At 38.4% G+C, this 17,900-nt stretch overlaps 1 protein-coding gene across 6 annotated transcripts in view; it reads right to left on the reverse strand.

Annotated features, from left to right (window-relative positions):
* The window catches only part of UQCC1 (ubiquinol-cytochrome c reductase complex assembly factor 1), a 99,148-nt gene that overhangs the window by 35,696 nt on the left and 45,552 nt on the right, over positions 1 to 17,900 (reverse strand). For all 6 annotated transcript variants that reach the window (XM_077872885.1, XM_077872888.1, XM_077872887.1 and 3 more), the window contains one exon: positions 7,722 to 7,830. In XM_077872885.1, the coding sequence (XP_077729011.1) occupies positions 7,722 to 7,830 (109 nt within the window). The remainder of the gene's footprint in view (positions 1 to 7,721; positions 7,831 to 17,900) is intronic.

Raw genomic sequence — 17,900 nt, forward strand, 5'->3', positions numbered from 1 at the left:
GGTGTTAAGACCACATCAGACAAAGGGAACTACATAAGCAAAAGCCCAGAAGCATAAAGGAATATGGCATACTATAGCATCAGTGAAAATCTCACATGAGTGAAACCTGTGTTTGAGTGTAAATGTGTGACTACACATGAATATCTGTGTATTAGAGAAGTCTGCTGGCAATCAGACTAGAAAGATGGGTTGGGGCTAGAATATGAAGATTTCTTTCCCCCCATTTTTCTCTTTGAAAAGTTTCAAACTTACTTAAAAAATGGAAGAGTAATATAACAAAAAGTTGTATAATTTTTAGATTCACAACTGTTACTATTTTTAATATTTGTTTCATCTCTCTCCACATATACACACACGTGCTTTTTCTTTTGCTAAACCATGTGAAAACATCAAATCTTTTCATTCCTAAATACTAAATACTGTGTCTTCTAAGAACATTCTCCTATATAACTACGAAGGGTTCTCCTGTTCTATATAATTACAAAGGGTTCTATAAACTGTTGCTAAGCTATCTGAATTTTGCACTAGGATTTCTAGACAGAGGAAGGATACGATCAGATGTGGAATTTGGAAAAACCTCTGGTGGTTTATAGGGTGACAGGGTTCACTAGCGTGGGGAAAGTCCAGAACTAATTAGGAGGTCATGTGCAATAAAGGAGAGACAATGAGGGTTGATAAGAAGCAATGAAACAGAAGAGTGGAAAAAATCCAAACATATTTTGGGCAGAAAAGTGACAAGACAATTTGGGTGCAGAGGATGAGGCAAGAGTTGAGGAGGACTCTAAGAATTCCAGCTTGGAGGGGCTGGATCGATAGCAATGACATCAGAAGTGAGACTGGAAACACAGGAAGAACAGGTTCATGGAGCTATTTATCCCATCTCCTGAGAGGTTTATTTAGGAGAACCATTATGGAAAATGGCTTTAACTGTGCCCAATGTACACAGCTCTAAGCAGTATTACAACTATGATACAAAAGATACCAAAGGGAACAGGGCACCCAAAGGAAAAAAAAAAAAAGTGGTAGGCTGGAGAGCTAAACAGTTCTGAAACAATGAACTGAATTTGGAGTACTTAATATGAAGAGTACTTAAGAAAGGTACTAAAAAGACAGGACAGTGTCAATGCACCAAGGCAGCCAGGGCTTTGAAAATGGAATTAGAAAAAAAAGAAAAAAGAAAGAAAAAAGAAAATGGAATTAGGTCACTGTGTTTCTTCTACAGAAATTCCGTGAGGTAAACTGAAGATATAGCAAAGAGGACCGAATTCACTTACGGATTTGTTCAGTCAAGAAACATTTATTGAATGTCTACTAAGTATAGAGCTCCATTTCAGGTACCAAAGGAATATAAAGGCAAACAAATATGAATTATACCTCAGGCAACTTCCAAACTATAATTGCAGATAAAAACGGCTGTGAAAAAAAAAAAAAAACCGGCTGTGAGAGAGATAAATGATCATGTGCATAGATAGGAGTTTCATGCTCTATTTTCATTTCAATTTCAGAAAGGTTTACAACTTCTCTTTCAGGGATGATCCCTGAAATGAAGTGAGTCCAGTATGCTGCCCAGAAGGACAGGCGAAATGAGCCATCAGACTGGCATTCTGCCTGTATGCTCCCAGGCATCTGATCAGTCAAAAAACTGCCTAAAGTACATACTCCATGCATCGTTGCTACCTACTGAGACCTGGGGTCATGAAACTTGTGCAGAGAAAGGAATGCATCTACTAAAGATAAATTTCAGTTGGGCCCTGCTAACGTTCATGAACCAATCCCAAAATGAAATTGCTCTGCCTTCTAAGAATTTAGCCTTCTCTCACCTAATAAACAAATATCTACTCCAACAGCTTAGGACATTTAAAAACTTCCAAAAGAACAACTGATATCTGGGAACAAACATGTCTTTATTTTTAAAGACCTGGAGCCCAAGGAATTGCTTTATATTTACACTCCATCATTTGTATCATTGGCTGCAAAACTATGTCCTTAAAGTGGTCCTCATATTTTAAAACAATACCTATGGATGGCAGTGAGTGTTAATTCTGACCTAGAGATGCAAGGTATAGCAAATTTTTTTACCTTATGGTAAAACAGAGGAGTTTGTTTGAAAATTTCTGTGGGGAGGTAGGGAGAAAAACAGAATGGAATTACAGAGGCCTAGAAGAAGATTTCCAGAAAAACTAAAGTATGTATAATTCTTTTTACCACCTTTTATAGATTTAAAGTCTTTGTTTAGAATCATAAAAGGCCTCATGTAGAAGTTGTTTTTTTTTTGTGGTTTGGTTGTTGTTTTAGTCAAATCCATTAGAAGATGGGAATGGATGGAAAGAGAAAAACTTGAAGGTAAGGGAAACAATTTCTCTTTTTTTCTTACAGTATTTAAGACTAACAGAGCAAACAAATATGCTCAGAATGAAAAGGGGGATAACTCTCCACCCCACTTTTTCTAATACAGATAGGGGGCTTCCAGAACGGTCTTCTGTTGTCAGTTATTTACTGGACATGGATTAAGTCAAGGGGCTATGATAAGCACTTTGGAGACTACAAAGAGGGATACAGGGGATGCAGCCCCCCAGGCAATTCACCTGGAAGATAGTCAATACTCATGAATAACAATGATACAAGATAGCCAGAAGGGTACATATAAATTACTAAGGTACTTCCAGCTAGTGGATCAACTGGGACTGGCTTCTAGTGTGGGATGGAGGGATGTAAAGGAATTGGGGCTGTGGTGTTTAGGCAACCTAGTGTATGTACTGCACCAGGAAAGACATAAATAAGACAGGAAGAGCAAGGCATTCAACTTGGCTGAAGAGTATGTGAAGCAAGGCTGGAGTGTGATGTTCATTGAGTGCTTACTATGTGCCAAGCACATGTGCTAGAAGGTTTCACATATTTACAGTTCAAGAAAAGCTAGAGGAAATGAGTTTGGAGAGGTAGTCTGGAGTGTGATCACAGAGGATCTTGCAAAGCAAAATGTTTTCTAAAAAGAAAAGTAGAATTTTACAAAGAAGTCCGGTTCAGCCCACAGCTGCTCCACCTCTTTCTAGGCCTTCTGCATGGTCTCAGGAGGCAGCTCTGCTAGAGAGAACAAAAGACCTTCAGATGACAGGAGGCTCATCCTTATTCTGGAATGGTACTGGCAAGAAGTCATCTAAAGTCTTGAGGAGACAACTGGGATTCCAGGGACCACTGATAAGGGTAAACTCAGAATTTCTTAACTACTCCTTCCCACCTAGTCTCCAAGGCTTGGAAAGCTTAAACCTGCTCATTGTAAGCCACAAGGTGGAGATGTCTGGCAGAGCAGAACTAAGAGGAAGTCGTTTAGCCAGCCTAAGGTTACCATTAACACTTTGAGCCACTGCCTTGAGCTAATTTTTATGTTTGTTTTTTAAGTTTGGTTGAAATGTCACAAATGGAAAAATTAACTAAAGCGCCTGGGTTAGCCACAAGACTGGACACACCTGGCTGCAAACCCAGCAAAAGAAACTTACTTCATTAGTAGGAGAGGCAGAAAGTGAAATTTACATCTGAAATGTGCCTGCACCAGGAGAAAGTGCTGAGGCCAAAGGCGCTGTCTGTTTTTACAGCTGTGTCAAGTCTTAGTTCTCTACTCTTACCAACACTCAGGAGTGAGGCAAGGGCCCAAGGAAAAATGGTCTCCAACCTCTTCAGCTGCAACTCAGCTCACAAAGGTTTTTAAGAACCAGTTAATGAAATAAAACAAGACCAGATGAGGTGATATAATGAATTTTATTTCCACAGCTAATTTATATGTTTAAATCCCAAATAATGTTTTTTTTTAAAGTTAGAACACTCTAAATTATTCATGTGATTTTTGTAACCTCAAATTTAACACTTGCATTTTATACCAGCTCCACTAATGATATATGAGTCTGCCTTGTTTTTCACAATAGTTGGGCTCCTAAGAAGCTGATAAAAAGCAAAAAATTTTTAATAAAAATATCCCCACCAAATAAGATTGCAATTCTAATTTCAAAGGAGTTCTTGATTCAAATTTCTGATTCATCATTAATTCACAAGTGGCTCCACTCAAAGTAATAGCCTCTAAGAATTCTTTGGCATGAAAAAAATCACCACCACATTGATCAGTCTTATAAATTCTACTTTTTATATGAGTTTTCTTAAAGATGTACACCTGGGATGCCAAATTACACAGAGACAGATTTACAAATTACCACCTTCAAATCATTGATTTTTTGAGGCACCCCAACAACTCACATTTTTTAAAGAATAAACTGAAGCACAGAGGAGGAGACTTGGCAGCCAGGGTCAGAACCAGGTCAGACTAGCTTAGCTTCCTACTACTTTCTTCAACTGTATGTCCCTAACTTTTCTCATTTCTTTAGGTTGTACACACACAGAAGACTAAGAACTCTATACACACAATCACACTTGTAACTTAGAAGTGGTTAAAATATAATTTTCTTGCCTGTATAAAGCGTGTCTGTTTATACAATGAGCTTGGAAAGGGAATGGGGGGAGGGCGGGGGGACCAAGTCAATTGCAATAGAAAAGCAATAATAGTAATTTCCCAACTTCCAAACCTCTGTTATTATTAAATCACCACCTTTATTTATAGTCTTTGTAAATGAACTGGGGCTTGGCATTTCTCTTCATACAGGTGAATTTACAAGTCTGTACTTGGGGAGTATTATGGATCATCTAAAACTTTGCTCTTCAAAGTGTGGTTACCACAACCTCACCCTGCTCCACCTGTGGCAATCATCACCTGAAGCTTTCTAGAAATGTAGACTCTCTGGCTCCACCCCAACCTACTGAATCTGTACTTTAGCAAGATCCTCAGGTGGACCATAGGCACATTAAAGTGTGACAAACACCAATCTAACACCTTGCTCTAAAGGACATCATATCTAGAAAAATTCAGAAAGAAAAATGGCTCAATAAAACAGGAGGAAAAATAAAGAGGAAAAACTAATTCCTACAGGACTGCACTGATACACACTTGGACTAGAAACATACAAATCAAGTATCGCCTATCTGATAAGTGGGCTTTGAAACAATTTTAGAGGCTGAAATTCAATTTATTCATCCAACAGTATTTATTCATCCACTATTTACTACATAAGCAAAAAAACTACTATGTAGTTAAAAGAGGTCTCCTGCCTTTATAAATATGCAGTCAAGTGGAAGCAATGTTTTAAAGTAACACAGAAGGTTCAAAGTGCTGGAGATTAGGATGGAGATATTTATGGAGGTCCGAAGGAAATTCATGGTGACGGGATAAATAACTGAAAGATTCCTGTAGTTCAAGAGTTAGTAACCTATGGCTCATTAGCTATTCAAATTGTGGACAGTTGTGGCCCACAGGACTCTAGCAGCCCAACTGTCCAGCGAGTTTAGTCAATAGTGACAAGAAACAGGTTAACTAATTAGAAGAGCTACTGTTTCATTGCATGGCAGTCGGCCAAGGCTTTGGCTGGCCCAGGGGTGTCACTGGTTATCATTACGTGATGTGATAGTAGCAGCACCACCCTATGTCCATTAGGTGCTGCCACGGAGTTGGATAGTAAGTACCTGAGGGCATATGGAACACTCCGTGGGATTAAGGCTGCTGATACCACTCTGGGTAGCAGAGACATCAGAAAGGCCTGACAGTGAAAAAAATGGAACAAGGAACCAAAGAATACACAAAGACAGCACTCAATGACTCCAAAACAAATGATGATGATGCTGATGGCAACTAAAACTCTGACATATGCTATCCTCTTCTTGGAATAAACAGAAATACCAATGGTCTACTGTCTCAGAGAAAGGCATGTGAATGTCATTGAAGACACCTTTAAGACAAATCTATGTCCACTGTGCTTCATATATATATATATATATGAATATATATATATATAGGGCCTCCAAAGACATGAGAATTTAGGAATACCCTCTCAGTAGGCAACCATCATCTCCATGATTTAGCTTCAAAGACCTCAATTTTACACATATAGTAAGCACATGATACCATTAGACAATGACAGGAGTGTGTGAAAATAATTACAATAAATAAAACGTGGTGACAACCTCCCACTCAACTCCCATGTAGCATGGAAAAATCTCTAAGACATATTGTTGAGTGAAAAAAATTAAATACATATTAGTACACAGAGGATGATTTCATGTATAATCTAATATACAAGGACGCCTGGGTGGCTCAGTGGTTAAGCATCTGCCTTCGGCTCAGGGCGTGATCCTGAGGTCCTGGAATCAAGTCCATATCAGGCTCCATAGGGAGCCTGCTTCTCCCTCTGCCTAGGTCTCTCTCTGGGTGTCTCTCATAAATAAATAAAATCTCAAAAAAAAAAAATAAGTATACACACACAAAATCAATGCTATATATTTTCTATAGAGAACATAGAAAAGAGCCTTAAAAGATATACACCAAAGTGGAAACAGTGATTACTTCTTAAAAGGAGGTAACTGGCCAGGAAAGAGATTGACGATTAAAGGGATTTCAGTCTTAATTAAAACATTTTGAATTTTAAAAACAAACGTAAAGTAAAAACATCTTAATATAGGGGCACCTGGCTGGTTCAGTCATGGAGTGTGAAACTCTTGACCTCAGGGTCGTAAGTTTGAGCTTTCATATGGGTGTAGACATTACTTTTAAAAAATCTTTTTAAAAAATCTAATATATATATTAAGTTAAAAAGCCAAGATACAAAACTATGTATGGTTAAGCCCATTTGTGTTATGTTACAGAATATACATTTATAATTTGCATTTATATAGGAAACTAGAAGGATACACATCAACTCTTAACAATGGTGACTTTTGGCAGGTTGGAATGGGGAAACAACACTTGTCTTTACATTAAATGCTTTTCACTGTTTGATTTTTATTCTATGAACATGTATGACTTTTATAATACATATATAAACTCTGTTTATTCTTCAGTCCATAGGGAGAACTTTGTAATGGAAAAAAAAACAACCCATTTCATGACCCCATCTGATGGTTGTGCTTTAGATGATCCTAAGCTAGGAGGCTTAAGGAGAAAAAACAAGGGGATAAAACAAGGATTACAATCTACTAAAATATGGTCTAGATGCAAAAATACACAAAAGAAGAGATTACTATTTATATAAACAACTGTTTCTAATGCTTTGGTTTCATCTTTCCATTACCATTACATTCTATGTTTTATATGTATATATCCCCCTCTCTCAGGTTAATTATTAAATGTACTAACATACATTTTCAGCAAGTATGTTGCCAAATTATTCTAGGTTGTTAGTGATCAAGGAGCTTGTTTTTCAGTTCCTGAGGACAGTGCCGGCCCAATGCCAGGGTATTTCGATCAGAACTAATTTAGAGGAGGACTAGTTCAAACATTCAATTGGTGTCAAAGGCATAGTACCCTAAAACTTGATTACTATTTGATTTCTTCCATTCAACAAATCCATCCCTCTTACCACCATTATTTGGGATTAATAATTCCATTTTCAAACACAGGATGTCCTTGCATTGACAAATCATAATAATGTGTGCAAACACATAAAGTGTCCATGGTATGTCAGTCTTCATAGAGGCAGAAACAACTCTAACTGAATTACCACCTGACATTAGGCAGCATTACACAGAAATCTAAAAGCAAAGCTATTCTAGAACAGATAAAACATCAACTCAAGTCAAGCAATCCCTCACTGGAGTTTTCCTGGACCATAATCTAACAGCATTTTACTTACCCCCATAACTCTGCCACGCTGCTCAACATCCTCCCACATAAAATGAACTATGATCCGACACATATATTTCCCACTCCGGCCTTCCTGCTTCATTCGGACTAGACACATCCTGGGTGGTAAGAAGACATAAAAAGTAACTAGCTGTTTCTAATTTTTTATCACACCTTATAATTATACTGAAGGTCAGCTCATCTTGGTAATTTCAGTAGAGAACACATAATAAAAAAACTGGAAGTGATCTTGTTAAAAAAAAAGAAATTTTCATTGAGGTACAACATAAATACTGTAAAGAACATAAATCTTAAGTGTATAGCTTGATGGATTTTTACATATTATATACACACACACACACACACACACACACACACACACACACACCCATGTAAGCAGAGAGATATCTAGAGATACGTCTATCTCAAGATAGAGATTATTTAGAGCACCTGAGAAGGCACTCTCCTACATGAAAGGAACCCACATTTAGTTATTAGAAGATAAGCAAGACAAAATCGTTCATTTTGCTGAATGAATACAGGAGTCCTATACAAGGGAAGTAATTTGCCCAGCACTACAGAGTAGTCTGTAAAGATGGGTATAGTGCTGTGCTGTCCAACACAGAAGCTACTAGCTACATATGCCTATTGAGCACTTGAAACGTGACTAGTTCCAACTGACACGTGGTATAGGTTTAAGATTTCAAAGATTTAGGGGTGCCTGGGTGGCTGTTGGTTAAGTGTCTGCCTTCAGCTCGGGTCATGATCCTGGGATAGAGCCCCACATCTGGCTCCCTGCTCAGTGGGGGGTATGCTTTTCCCTCTGCCCCTCCCCTTGCTCATGCTCTCTCTCTCTCAAATAAATAAAACATTTAAAAGATTTCAAAGATTTAGTTCAACAAAAAGACAAATACCTCAATTTTTTTATACTGCTTACATGCTGAAATATTATTTCAGATATACTGAGTTAAATAAAACCAATTATTAAAATTCAGTTCATTATTTTTCATTTTTTTAAAAATGGAGCTACTAGAAACTTTTAGTTCAATATATGACTTGCGTTGTTTGTTGGACAGTATCTATCTAGAACACAGATCACAGAAAGTATTCACCTGTGTAATTATCAAATCGTTTCCCGCATTAGAATGTAAGTTCCACTGAGGACAAAGATCAAGTCCGGGCTTTGTTTTTTTTTTTTTTTTTAACCACTATATACCCAGGGCTTAAGTGTAGTGGGTACTTAATATTTACTTGCTAAATAAATAAGTGAATAAAACACCTCAGAGCTAGTTTAGGGCTTCTTCTCCTATACCACATTGCCTCTAATCAGTCTATAAGGGTCTCTGCTTAAGACCTTCCATAAGAATTATATTTTTAGGGGATCCCTGAGTGGCTCAGTGGTTTAGAACCTGCCTTCGGCCCAGGGTATGATCCTGGAGTCCCGGGATCGAGTACCGTGTTGGGCTTCCTGCATGGAGCCTGCTTCTCCCTCTGCCTGTGTCTCTGCCTCTCTCTCTTTCTCTCTCTCTCTCTCTCTCTCTCTCTGGCTCTTGTGAATAAATGAATAAAATCTTAAAAAAAAAAAAAAGAATTATATTTTATTAATTAGTAAATATGTATTATACTTAACTATAAATAAGAATATAAACCGGGTCATCAACTTTCCAAACGAGTTCCTTATCTCATTCTTAATGAGCTTCCTTATTTCTGTTACCTCTCATTAATTAGTTTTTAAGCGGCTATAATAGGACTACTCACCAAAAAGACAATTCCTGCTATAATTATGGAATATTCTATCTAAACTGACAATTCTGTCTCCATACACAATCCTACCCATTAAAATCTACAAATTAAAAATAAAATAAAGTAAAATCTACAAATTGAATTTAAATTTTTAAAAAATGTAAAAAAAAGAAAATCTACTAGCAATAGTATGATACAATGGAATGATTCCAGCCTGGCCTGCCTCAACATCTCTGGTAACCACTAAGATGGAGAAAAGAAAACATACTTATCAAATCTGCAGATGACAAGAAGTTGGGCAGGAAGACAAATATGCTGGATGACCCAACTATGAGCCAAAAATACTTCAACAGACTGTTTAAATGGGCTGAATCTAATAGAATGAATTTGAACAGGAATAAATCTAAGGTCCTGTACCTGGGTCTTAAAGAACTGCATGTAGCAGTGCAGGATAGGTGAGTCATGTCCATCTATGTGTGAAAAAGTCTAGGAGGCTTAGGTTGACAATTAACTAACTTCAAAGGAAGTCAAGGTGATGATGAGGCTGCCCCCCAAATTAATGTGATTTTAGATACAGTAACAGAAATATAATATCTTCCATGTGCAACAGTGAAATTTTTGTTCCATTCATCACAGGTCAGACTCTACTTGGAATACTACCCATAGTTTTGAACATCATATTTTAAGAGATAAGATGAAGAGATGAAAGATCAGAAGATAAATACCCTGAGAAAAATAGCAGAGTTGCTTTAAATATTGTAGAAAAGTGATTAGACTATTTGCCTAAGAATTAGAACCAAAAGGTGAGCCACAGAGGGAGAAAGAATTATTCAACACTGAACATTGAAAAAAATAACTTTCTAACAGGAGAGTTTCTGAAGTTTCAAGTGATGGAAAGAATAAACCCAAGACATAGAAAATCTGCCTACTTCTGAAGGACAAATAAATCCTTTGTGAGAACTCAGCTATTTGATAGGTTGACTACATGACCACCTTTTAACATCCCTTCCAACCATGAGGTTTGCTGATGTTATTTTAATTCTTTTTTTATTTTTTTAAATATTTTATTCATTCATTCATGAGAGACATAGAGAGAGAAAGGCAGACACAGGCAGAGGGAGAAGCAGGCCCCATGCAGGGAGCCCGAAGCGGGACTCGATCCTGGGACCCCAGGATCACGCCCCAGGCCGAAGGCAGGCACCAAACTGCTGAGCCACCCAGGGATCCCCTGATGTTATGATTTTAAATTTGTAACCTCTGAACCCAGTTAGTACCTAAGAATTAACACTTTCTAACAATAAAAACAGGTCACGGAAAAAGATCTGGCTACTTCATATGATGTAGGATATATTCCAAAGCAGAAACAAACTGGGGAAATTTCAATGGTCCTTTTTTTTTTTTTTTAAGATTTTATTTATTTATTCATAGACACAGAGAGAGAGAGGCAGAGACACAGGCAGAGGGAGAAGCAGGCTCCACACAGGGAGCCCGACGTGGGACTCGATCCCGGGTCTCCAGGATCACACCCCAGGCTGCAGGCGGCGCCAAACCGCTGCGCCACCAGGGCTGCCCAATAGTCCTTTTTCTTAAGATTTTTCTTAAAGTTAATCAAATCGTTCATGTCAGACTCTCACCTGAAAAGACACGGTGAGTTTTGATGCTTACATGTCGTCAGAGGCCAATTCATCAACAGCAAGTGAGGTAATGGAATTCTTCATTTATTTGAAAATTCTGTAGTTTGTTAATACACCTGCCCTCTGAGGTTTAAAAGGCACAGATTTTCTCAGACCATAAAGTATACATTATGCTATGCTCACCTCAAGTGTAGCTACCATCTGTCACCATAGAACTCTATTACAATACCACTGACTATACTCTTGATGATGTACCTTTGATCTCCATGACTTATTCATTCCTTAAACTGAAGGCCTGTATCTCTCACTCTGTTGCACCCATTTTGCCCATCCCTCACCCTCCCTTCCCTCTGGCAACCATCAGTTTGTTCTGTGTATTTATGAGTCTGTTCTGCTTTTATTCATTTGGGTTTTTGTTTTTGTTTTTTTTTTTTTTGGTTCCATACATTAGTAAAATCATATAGTATTCTTGTTTCTCTTATTTAAAATTTTAGCATCATACACTCCAGGTCCATCCTTGTTGTCAAAATGGCAAGATCTCAACGTTTTTATGGCTGAGTAATATTCTACTGTGTGTGTGTGTGTGTATACATATCATATATATTATTTTTTTAATATTCTTTATTCATCTATTGATGAACACTTTGGTTGCTTCCATATCTTGGCAATTGTAGTTAACACTGCAATAAACACAGAGGTGTGTATATCTTTTCAAATTCATGTTTTCACTTTTGGGTAAATACCCAGTAGAATTACTGGACCATATGGTATCTCTGTTTTTAATTTTTTGAGGAACCTACAGTGTCTGCACCAATTTACATTCCCAACAGCAGTGCATGAGGGTTCCCTTTTCTCCATATCCTTGCCAATGCTTGTTATTTCTTGTCTTTTTGATTCTAGCCATTCTTACAGATGCAAAGTGGTATCTCACTATAGTTTTGATTTGCGAAGCCCTGATGATTAGTGATGTTCAGCATCTCTCCATGTGTCTGTTGGTCATCTGTGTCTTCTTTGGAAAAATGTCTATTCAGGTCCTCTGACCATTTTTTATAGGATTATTTATTTTGGGGAAATGTTGAATCATATAAATCCTTTATATATTTTGGACATTAACCCCTTATCAGATATATCATTTGTGAATATCTTCTCCCATTCAGTAGGTTGCCTTTTCATTTTCTTGAAAAAGCTCTATATAAAAGCTTTATCTTCTGGTGTAGTCCAGGTATTCCTACTGTCCACACTTTATAATTGAGGAAACTGAGTCTTAGAGAAGTAACTTGCCTAGAGTTACAAACCTAGTAAAGGGTAAGATCTGAACCCTGATCATCTGATCCCAGAGTTATACTGTCTTTCTGCCTCCTGTAATGACTAGTACAAATCTTACAGAATCCATTTACTCTGCTTTCCATTTAATCTTCACAAGGGTAATAACAGTTTCAAAACTAGCATCACATTAGAAAAAGCATATCATAAGGGGAAAGACTGGCTAACTTGAGGCAAGCATACCTACAACAACCAAAAGTAACTGCTGGCCACCTAACAGGAAAGAAAAAACTAAAAATATATTGAAAACAAACACACAAAAAATAGCACAGCAACTGAGACTTAACAGTGAGGAGAACACACTCAGCACAACTCAAAAAAGATAGCCTGGCAAAGTGTAACTAAGAGTTATCAGAACCTCCTGAATCATCCAGAAAAGCTTAAAGTACATGGCAGGTGAAAAGAAAATGAATGAAACAAGTTCAAAACGGTAAACAAAAGCAAAAAAGATCTGAAGATCCCAGTACCCACTACGAAACAAACCCAACTGTCAACAATCATGTTTGAGTCACTAAGTAAACTATATTCCACAACAATTGAGAACACTAGGTTTATATAACAGAATGGGATAGCTCTACTTCAATTTACATTATGGATGCATTCCTCATAATAAATGTTTAAGTGTTGAGAAGTCAATTACATTTTACTACTGATTCATAATTTCAGAGCTCTGTCCTGGGAGAAATGGCGGAGGGAAAGGGGCGATACTTCCCTGCTAAAACGTAGTAAGAACTGCCTTTATGAATGCAAAGTAAACTTTAAAAAGAGATAATCTTCCACTCAAACCTAAAGCTGCCCTAAAAATAGACTATTTTTTAAAATATTTTTACAGGGGTACCTCCATAGCTCAGGGGTTGAGTGTCTGCCTTTGGCTCAGGTTGTGATCCTGGGGTCCTGGGATCAAGTCCCACATCGGGCTCTCCGCAAGAAGCCTGCTTCTCCCTCTGCCTATGTTCTCCTCTCTGTGTCTCTCACGAATAAATAAAATCTTTAAAATTAAAAAAAAAATTAAATAAAAAATTTTTTTACAAAGAAAGAACCTAGCAATAAAAATAATCTTGTATTAATTAATGAAATTAACCATTCCTTTAACAAGTATTGACTAAGCACCTACTCTGAGTATAGACTTAAGTCTGTATATAAACTACTGTTTAGGAGCAATTCCAGTTACCCCTCCCAAGTTTGATGATGTTCTTAAACCCACAATTTATTATTGAGGTTTTAAGCTTCACAGTACTATCCTTGTGTCTCAGTGATTCCAGTGGCTCATAAATAATACTGATCTTATTTACATATAAGGAAAGCAAATAACCCAGCTAGCAAAGTAAAGAAAAAAAAGGAGTGGTCAAGCCCTAGCCTTGGCTCCCAACTATCACTAAAAGGAAAGCACAGAGGTGGGGGAAAAGGGAAAAATACTCACTCACTAGGAGTCTCAATAAACAAAGGGCTAAATATAAATTTTACCGTATGGCAAATAATAATAGTGATTACTACCGTTTATGACATCCTCCAGTAACAGACTCGTCACTTGAAAATGCATTTGCATTCACTCTCTCTTTCATCAACTATAACTGTTCCCATTTCACAAAAACAAAAACAAAACAAAAAAACCCCTGATGCTATGAGGAAAGAAGAGAAGGAAGTAAAGAGGCTTCATCCTCTAGGCTTATAAAAATGTTGCAGTGTTTCCCCATCTTAAAATAAAAAATGTTTCCTCTCCATCTTGTTTCTCCCTTTAGTGACCACCTTTCTTAATCACCTGGAAAGCCTTAAAATGTAGTTCATAATTACTTTAAAAACCTAAGTTGCGGGATCCCTGGGTGGCGCAGCGGTTTGGCGCCTGCCTGCCTTTGGCCCAGGGCGCGATCCTGGAGACCCGGGATCGAATCCCACGTCGGGCTCCCGGTGCATGGAGCCTGCTTCTCCCTCTGCCTGTGTCTCTGCCTCTCTCTCTCTCTCTCTCTCTCTCTCTGTGTGTGACTATCATAAATAAATAAAAATTTAAAAAAAAAAACCTAAGTTGCCCAATGGAAAAGAGCAGAGCTGGAATGAAGCCTGAACTCCCTCTCTTTCCCCTAAGGTTCAGTATCTCCCTGGGCAGTGTCGGTATCAGCATGTTCCCCCATTCTGTGACAGCTAGAGCCTCTTCCTCCTACATCAGACAAGGAGGAAGACAGGAACACTGCCTGCAGAGTTCAAAGGAACAAGAGTCCTAACCATGCTTTCCTCCTCTCTGCCTAAATCTGGGAGGGAAAAATTCTTGTTATTCTTGACGCTGACCTCCTGCCATGTATTGGCAGTTCTGAGTATCCTGTCCCGCTTGTTCTGTTTGGGCCTTCTGACAATGCCAGTTGTGTTTTGGCCTTGTTTCTCCCTAATGGTAGTTTATAAAGCTGCTCAGAGAGGATCTGATTTTGACTTCAATGAAAACTAGTGGGCATTTAAGGTAGGTCTGTCACTCCGGCTGCTATGAAGGAATCCCAAAAGGGGCTTTCACGTAGCTTGTTTCCCTTACTCTGCCACCAGCTGAGGCCAAGCAAGGAAGCAGAGCCTACATGCCCACACTCAAGTCTCAGCAGTGTGCTAATGAATAAGTTTATTTATTTGTGAGCTGGCATGCTTACCCTTTCCCGGGGCTGTGTACATGGCTATCTCCACTTAGTTTCCTAAACTCCCTCCCCATGAAGCCTAACCTTTATGTGTGGAATGTGGGGGCCACAGGACAGTCTGTGGACAGACAAGTGGGGTGAAGCACTTCCTGAAGCCATCTCACCTGACATTGAGGCTCCTCTAGGAACTACACCTGGCCCCTGTGGCCCGCCTGTCAGGTCCACTATAGAGAACAAGCTCCTGGGTAGCATGTACCAGTACTTTTAGGTTATGCAATGTTGATAAAATGATGCTGCATAGGCCTTTGGTTTGTGCAAAAAGCTACATGCGTGAATGAACAGAGTGACTGGATGGGGGAGAGAGAGAAAGGATGTGTACATGGCCAGGGCTCACCATATATAGCAGGTCTGGAGCTGCTGGAATCCAGCGAGAGCTTGAAAGCCCTACAGCTACATCAAAACTGCTGTGGCGGTTTTAAAGTGCCTCTTGCAAAGGCCAGGAGAATCTGCCAGGGTGTCCTCTGGCTGGACTGAGACTGGGACCAGTCTGTTTTCCAACCCCTTCCTACCTGCACAAGTTACTTTTCTTCTTTCCCAGAGGCTTCTTCCCCCAGACTTACAAAAATGTTCCAGTGTTTCCCCCTCTTAAAAAAAAAAAAAAATGCTTCCCCTCTGTCCTGTTTCTCCCTCTAGTGATCATCTTTCTTAATCACTTGGAATGTCTTAAAAAGTAGTTTATAATTACCTCTTATCCTCCTAAAAACTCCTTAACACCCCATGTGCTCTGGTTTTAGACCCCAGGAGGCCAATGCAACTGCTTCCTTTGACCATCTCCAGGCAGTCCCCCTTCCCCTTGTGCTTCCATAAGATCTGCATGTCTGCTATACATAGCACTTATTACCCTGTACTGTTTTCAGGTCTACTTACTTGTTGCCTCTCCCAGAACATAGACAGTTCCATACAGTTGATGATCAGTGCTATGCTGTTCATATTCATGGGAAGAAACCCCCATCCCCATGACCACCAAAAGGAGACACTCGAAGTACTGCAGAAGGAACAGTTAGCTTTGAATTTGAGTCTCAGATCCTTCATTGCAGATGAAGAGGCCTGTGACAAATTCCTTAAAATCATCAAAATCATCTCCCCAATTGTAAAATGAGGGGGTTGAACTAGATGTGTTTTATTTTTTATCTTTTTAAAAATATTTACTTATTTACTTGAGAGAGAGAGAGGGAGAGAGAGAACAGGGGGGAGGGGCAGAGAGAGAGGGAAACAGACTCCCAAGCTGACTCCACGCTAAGTGTAGAGCCAGATGCAGGGCTCAATCTCATGATCCTGAGATCGTGACCTGAGCTGAAATCTAGAGTCAGTCACTGAACCAGCTGAGCCACCCAGGCACCTCTAGATCTGTTGTTTTTAAGCTGTGGTCTGAGTTTCCACAGAATTATGTAAGGGTCCCTTACCAGTGGGCACATTGTAAAGATCTGAAGTGAGGTCATTCCCACTTCCTCAACCCAAGTAGCAATTCTTTATCTATTCGTACATGGTAACTGAACATAAAATTTCATTTTTTAAAAAGATTTTATTTATTTATTTGAAAAAGAGAGAGGGCACAAGCAAGAGGAGCAGCAGATGTAAGCAGAGGGAAAAGTAGGCTCCATGCTGAACGGAGTAGAGTGCCTCAACATTGGGGTTCAATCTCAGGACCCTGGGATTATGACCTAAACTGAAGGCAGACACTCAACCAACTGAGCCAACCAGGCACCCCTAAAATTTCATTTTTAAAAAGGGCTCAGCTGGTAAGAAGATTAAACCACTAGACCCCTACACCTGCAATGCTTTACATTTAAATCATCTCTACACACAATGTAGCCTTCAAACCCAAAATCCCGAGATCAAGAGTCACATGCTCCACAGATCAGACCAGCCAGAGCCTCTACAATTTACAGATTTATGTTTAAGAATAAGCAGGTACTTCAAATAATAAATAGCATTAATAAATGTTTATTTTAAAAGTAAATTAATTAAATAATATTAGTATTAATAAGCAATTATTTAATTATTACTTCAGTAGTTTTAATTACCAATGAGGAAAGCAACTTAATACTTTGAGCTACCCAGATCTATACTTTGAATTTCCTCTCCACCATGTACTAACTAGTTGTTTGGGCAACTTCTCTGACTTCTCTAAGCTGCTGATTCCTCATATGTGAAATAAAAATAAACTAGTTGTAAGAATGTGTGAGAAAGGGATCCCTGGGTGGCGCAGCGGTTTGGCGCCTGCCTTTGGCCCGGGCACGATCCTAGAGACCCGGGATTGAATCCCACGTCGGGCTCCCCGTGTATGGAGCCTGCTTCTCCCTCTGCCTATGTCTCTGCCTCTCTCTCTCTGTGTGTGACTATCATAAATAAATAAAAATTTTTAAAAATTAAAACTTAAAAAGAAATAAAGAAAATTTAAAAAAAAGAATGTGTGAGAAAATATATGTAAAATAAATAAAAGATAAATAGATACTAGTAAAAAGCTTAGTAATTATTATATTTATGATACACCTGACTTTAAAATAATTTTTAAAAATACAAACTGCAGGGGCACCTGGCTGGCTCAGTCTGTGTTGCATGTGACTCTTGATCTCTGGGTTGTAAGTTCAACCCCCATATTGGGTATATAGATTATTTAAAAATGAAATTAAATAAATAAATAAACAAAATAAAAATTAAATAAATAAAATTAAATTTAAAAATACAAACTGCAATTTACTCTCTGCATTCCATCTCCATCATAGGCATATTCTAATTTTATTTAACCAATTCCGTTTTCTAAAATTAACTTCTGCATCTAGAAAGTATTAGTATTTCATGACTACAAGAGAAGTCTCT

This window comes from Canis aureus, chromosome 26, assembly GCF_053574225.1.
Source record: "Canis aureus isolate CA01 chromosome 26, VMU_Caureus_v.1.0, whole genome shotgun sequence".
Classification (NCBI taxonomy): Eukaryota; Metazoa; Chordata; class Mammalia; order Carnivora; family Canidae; genus Canis; species Canis aureus.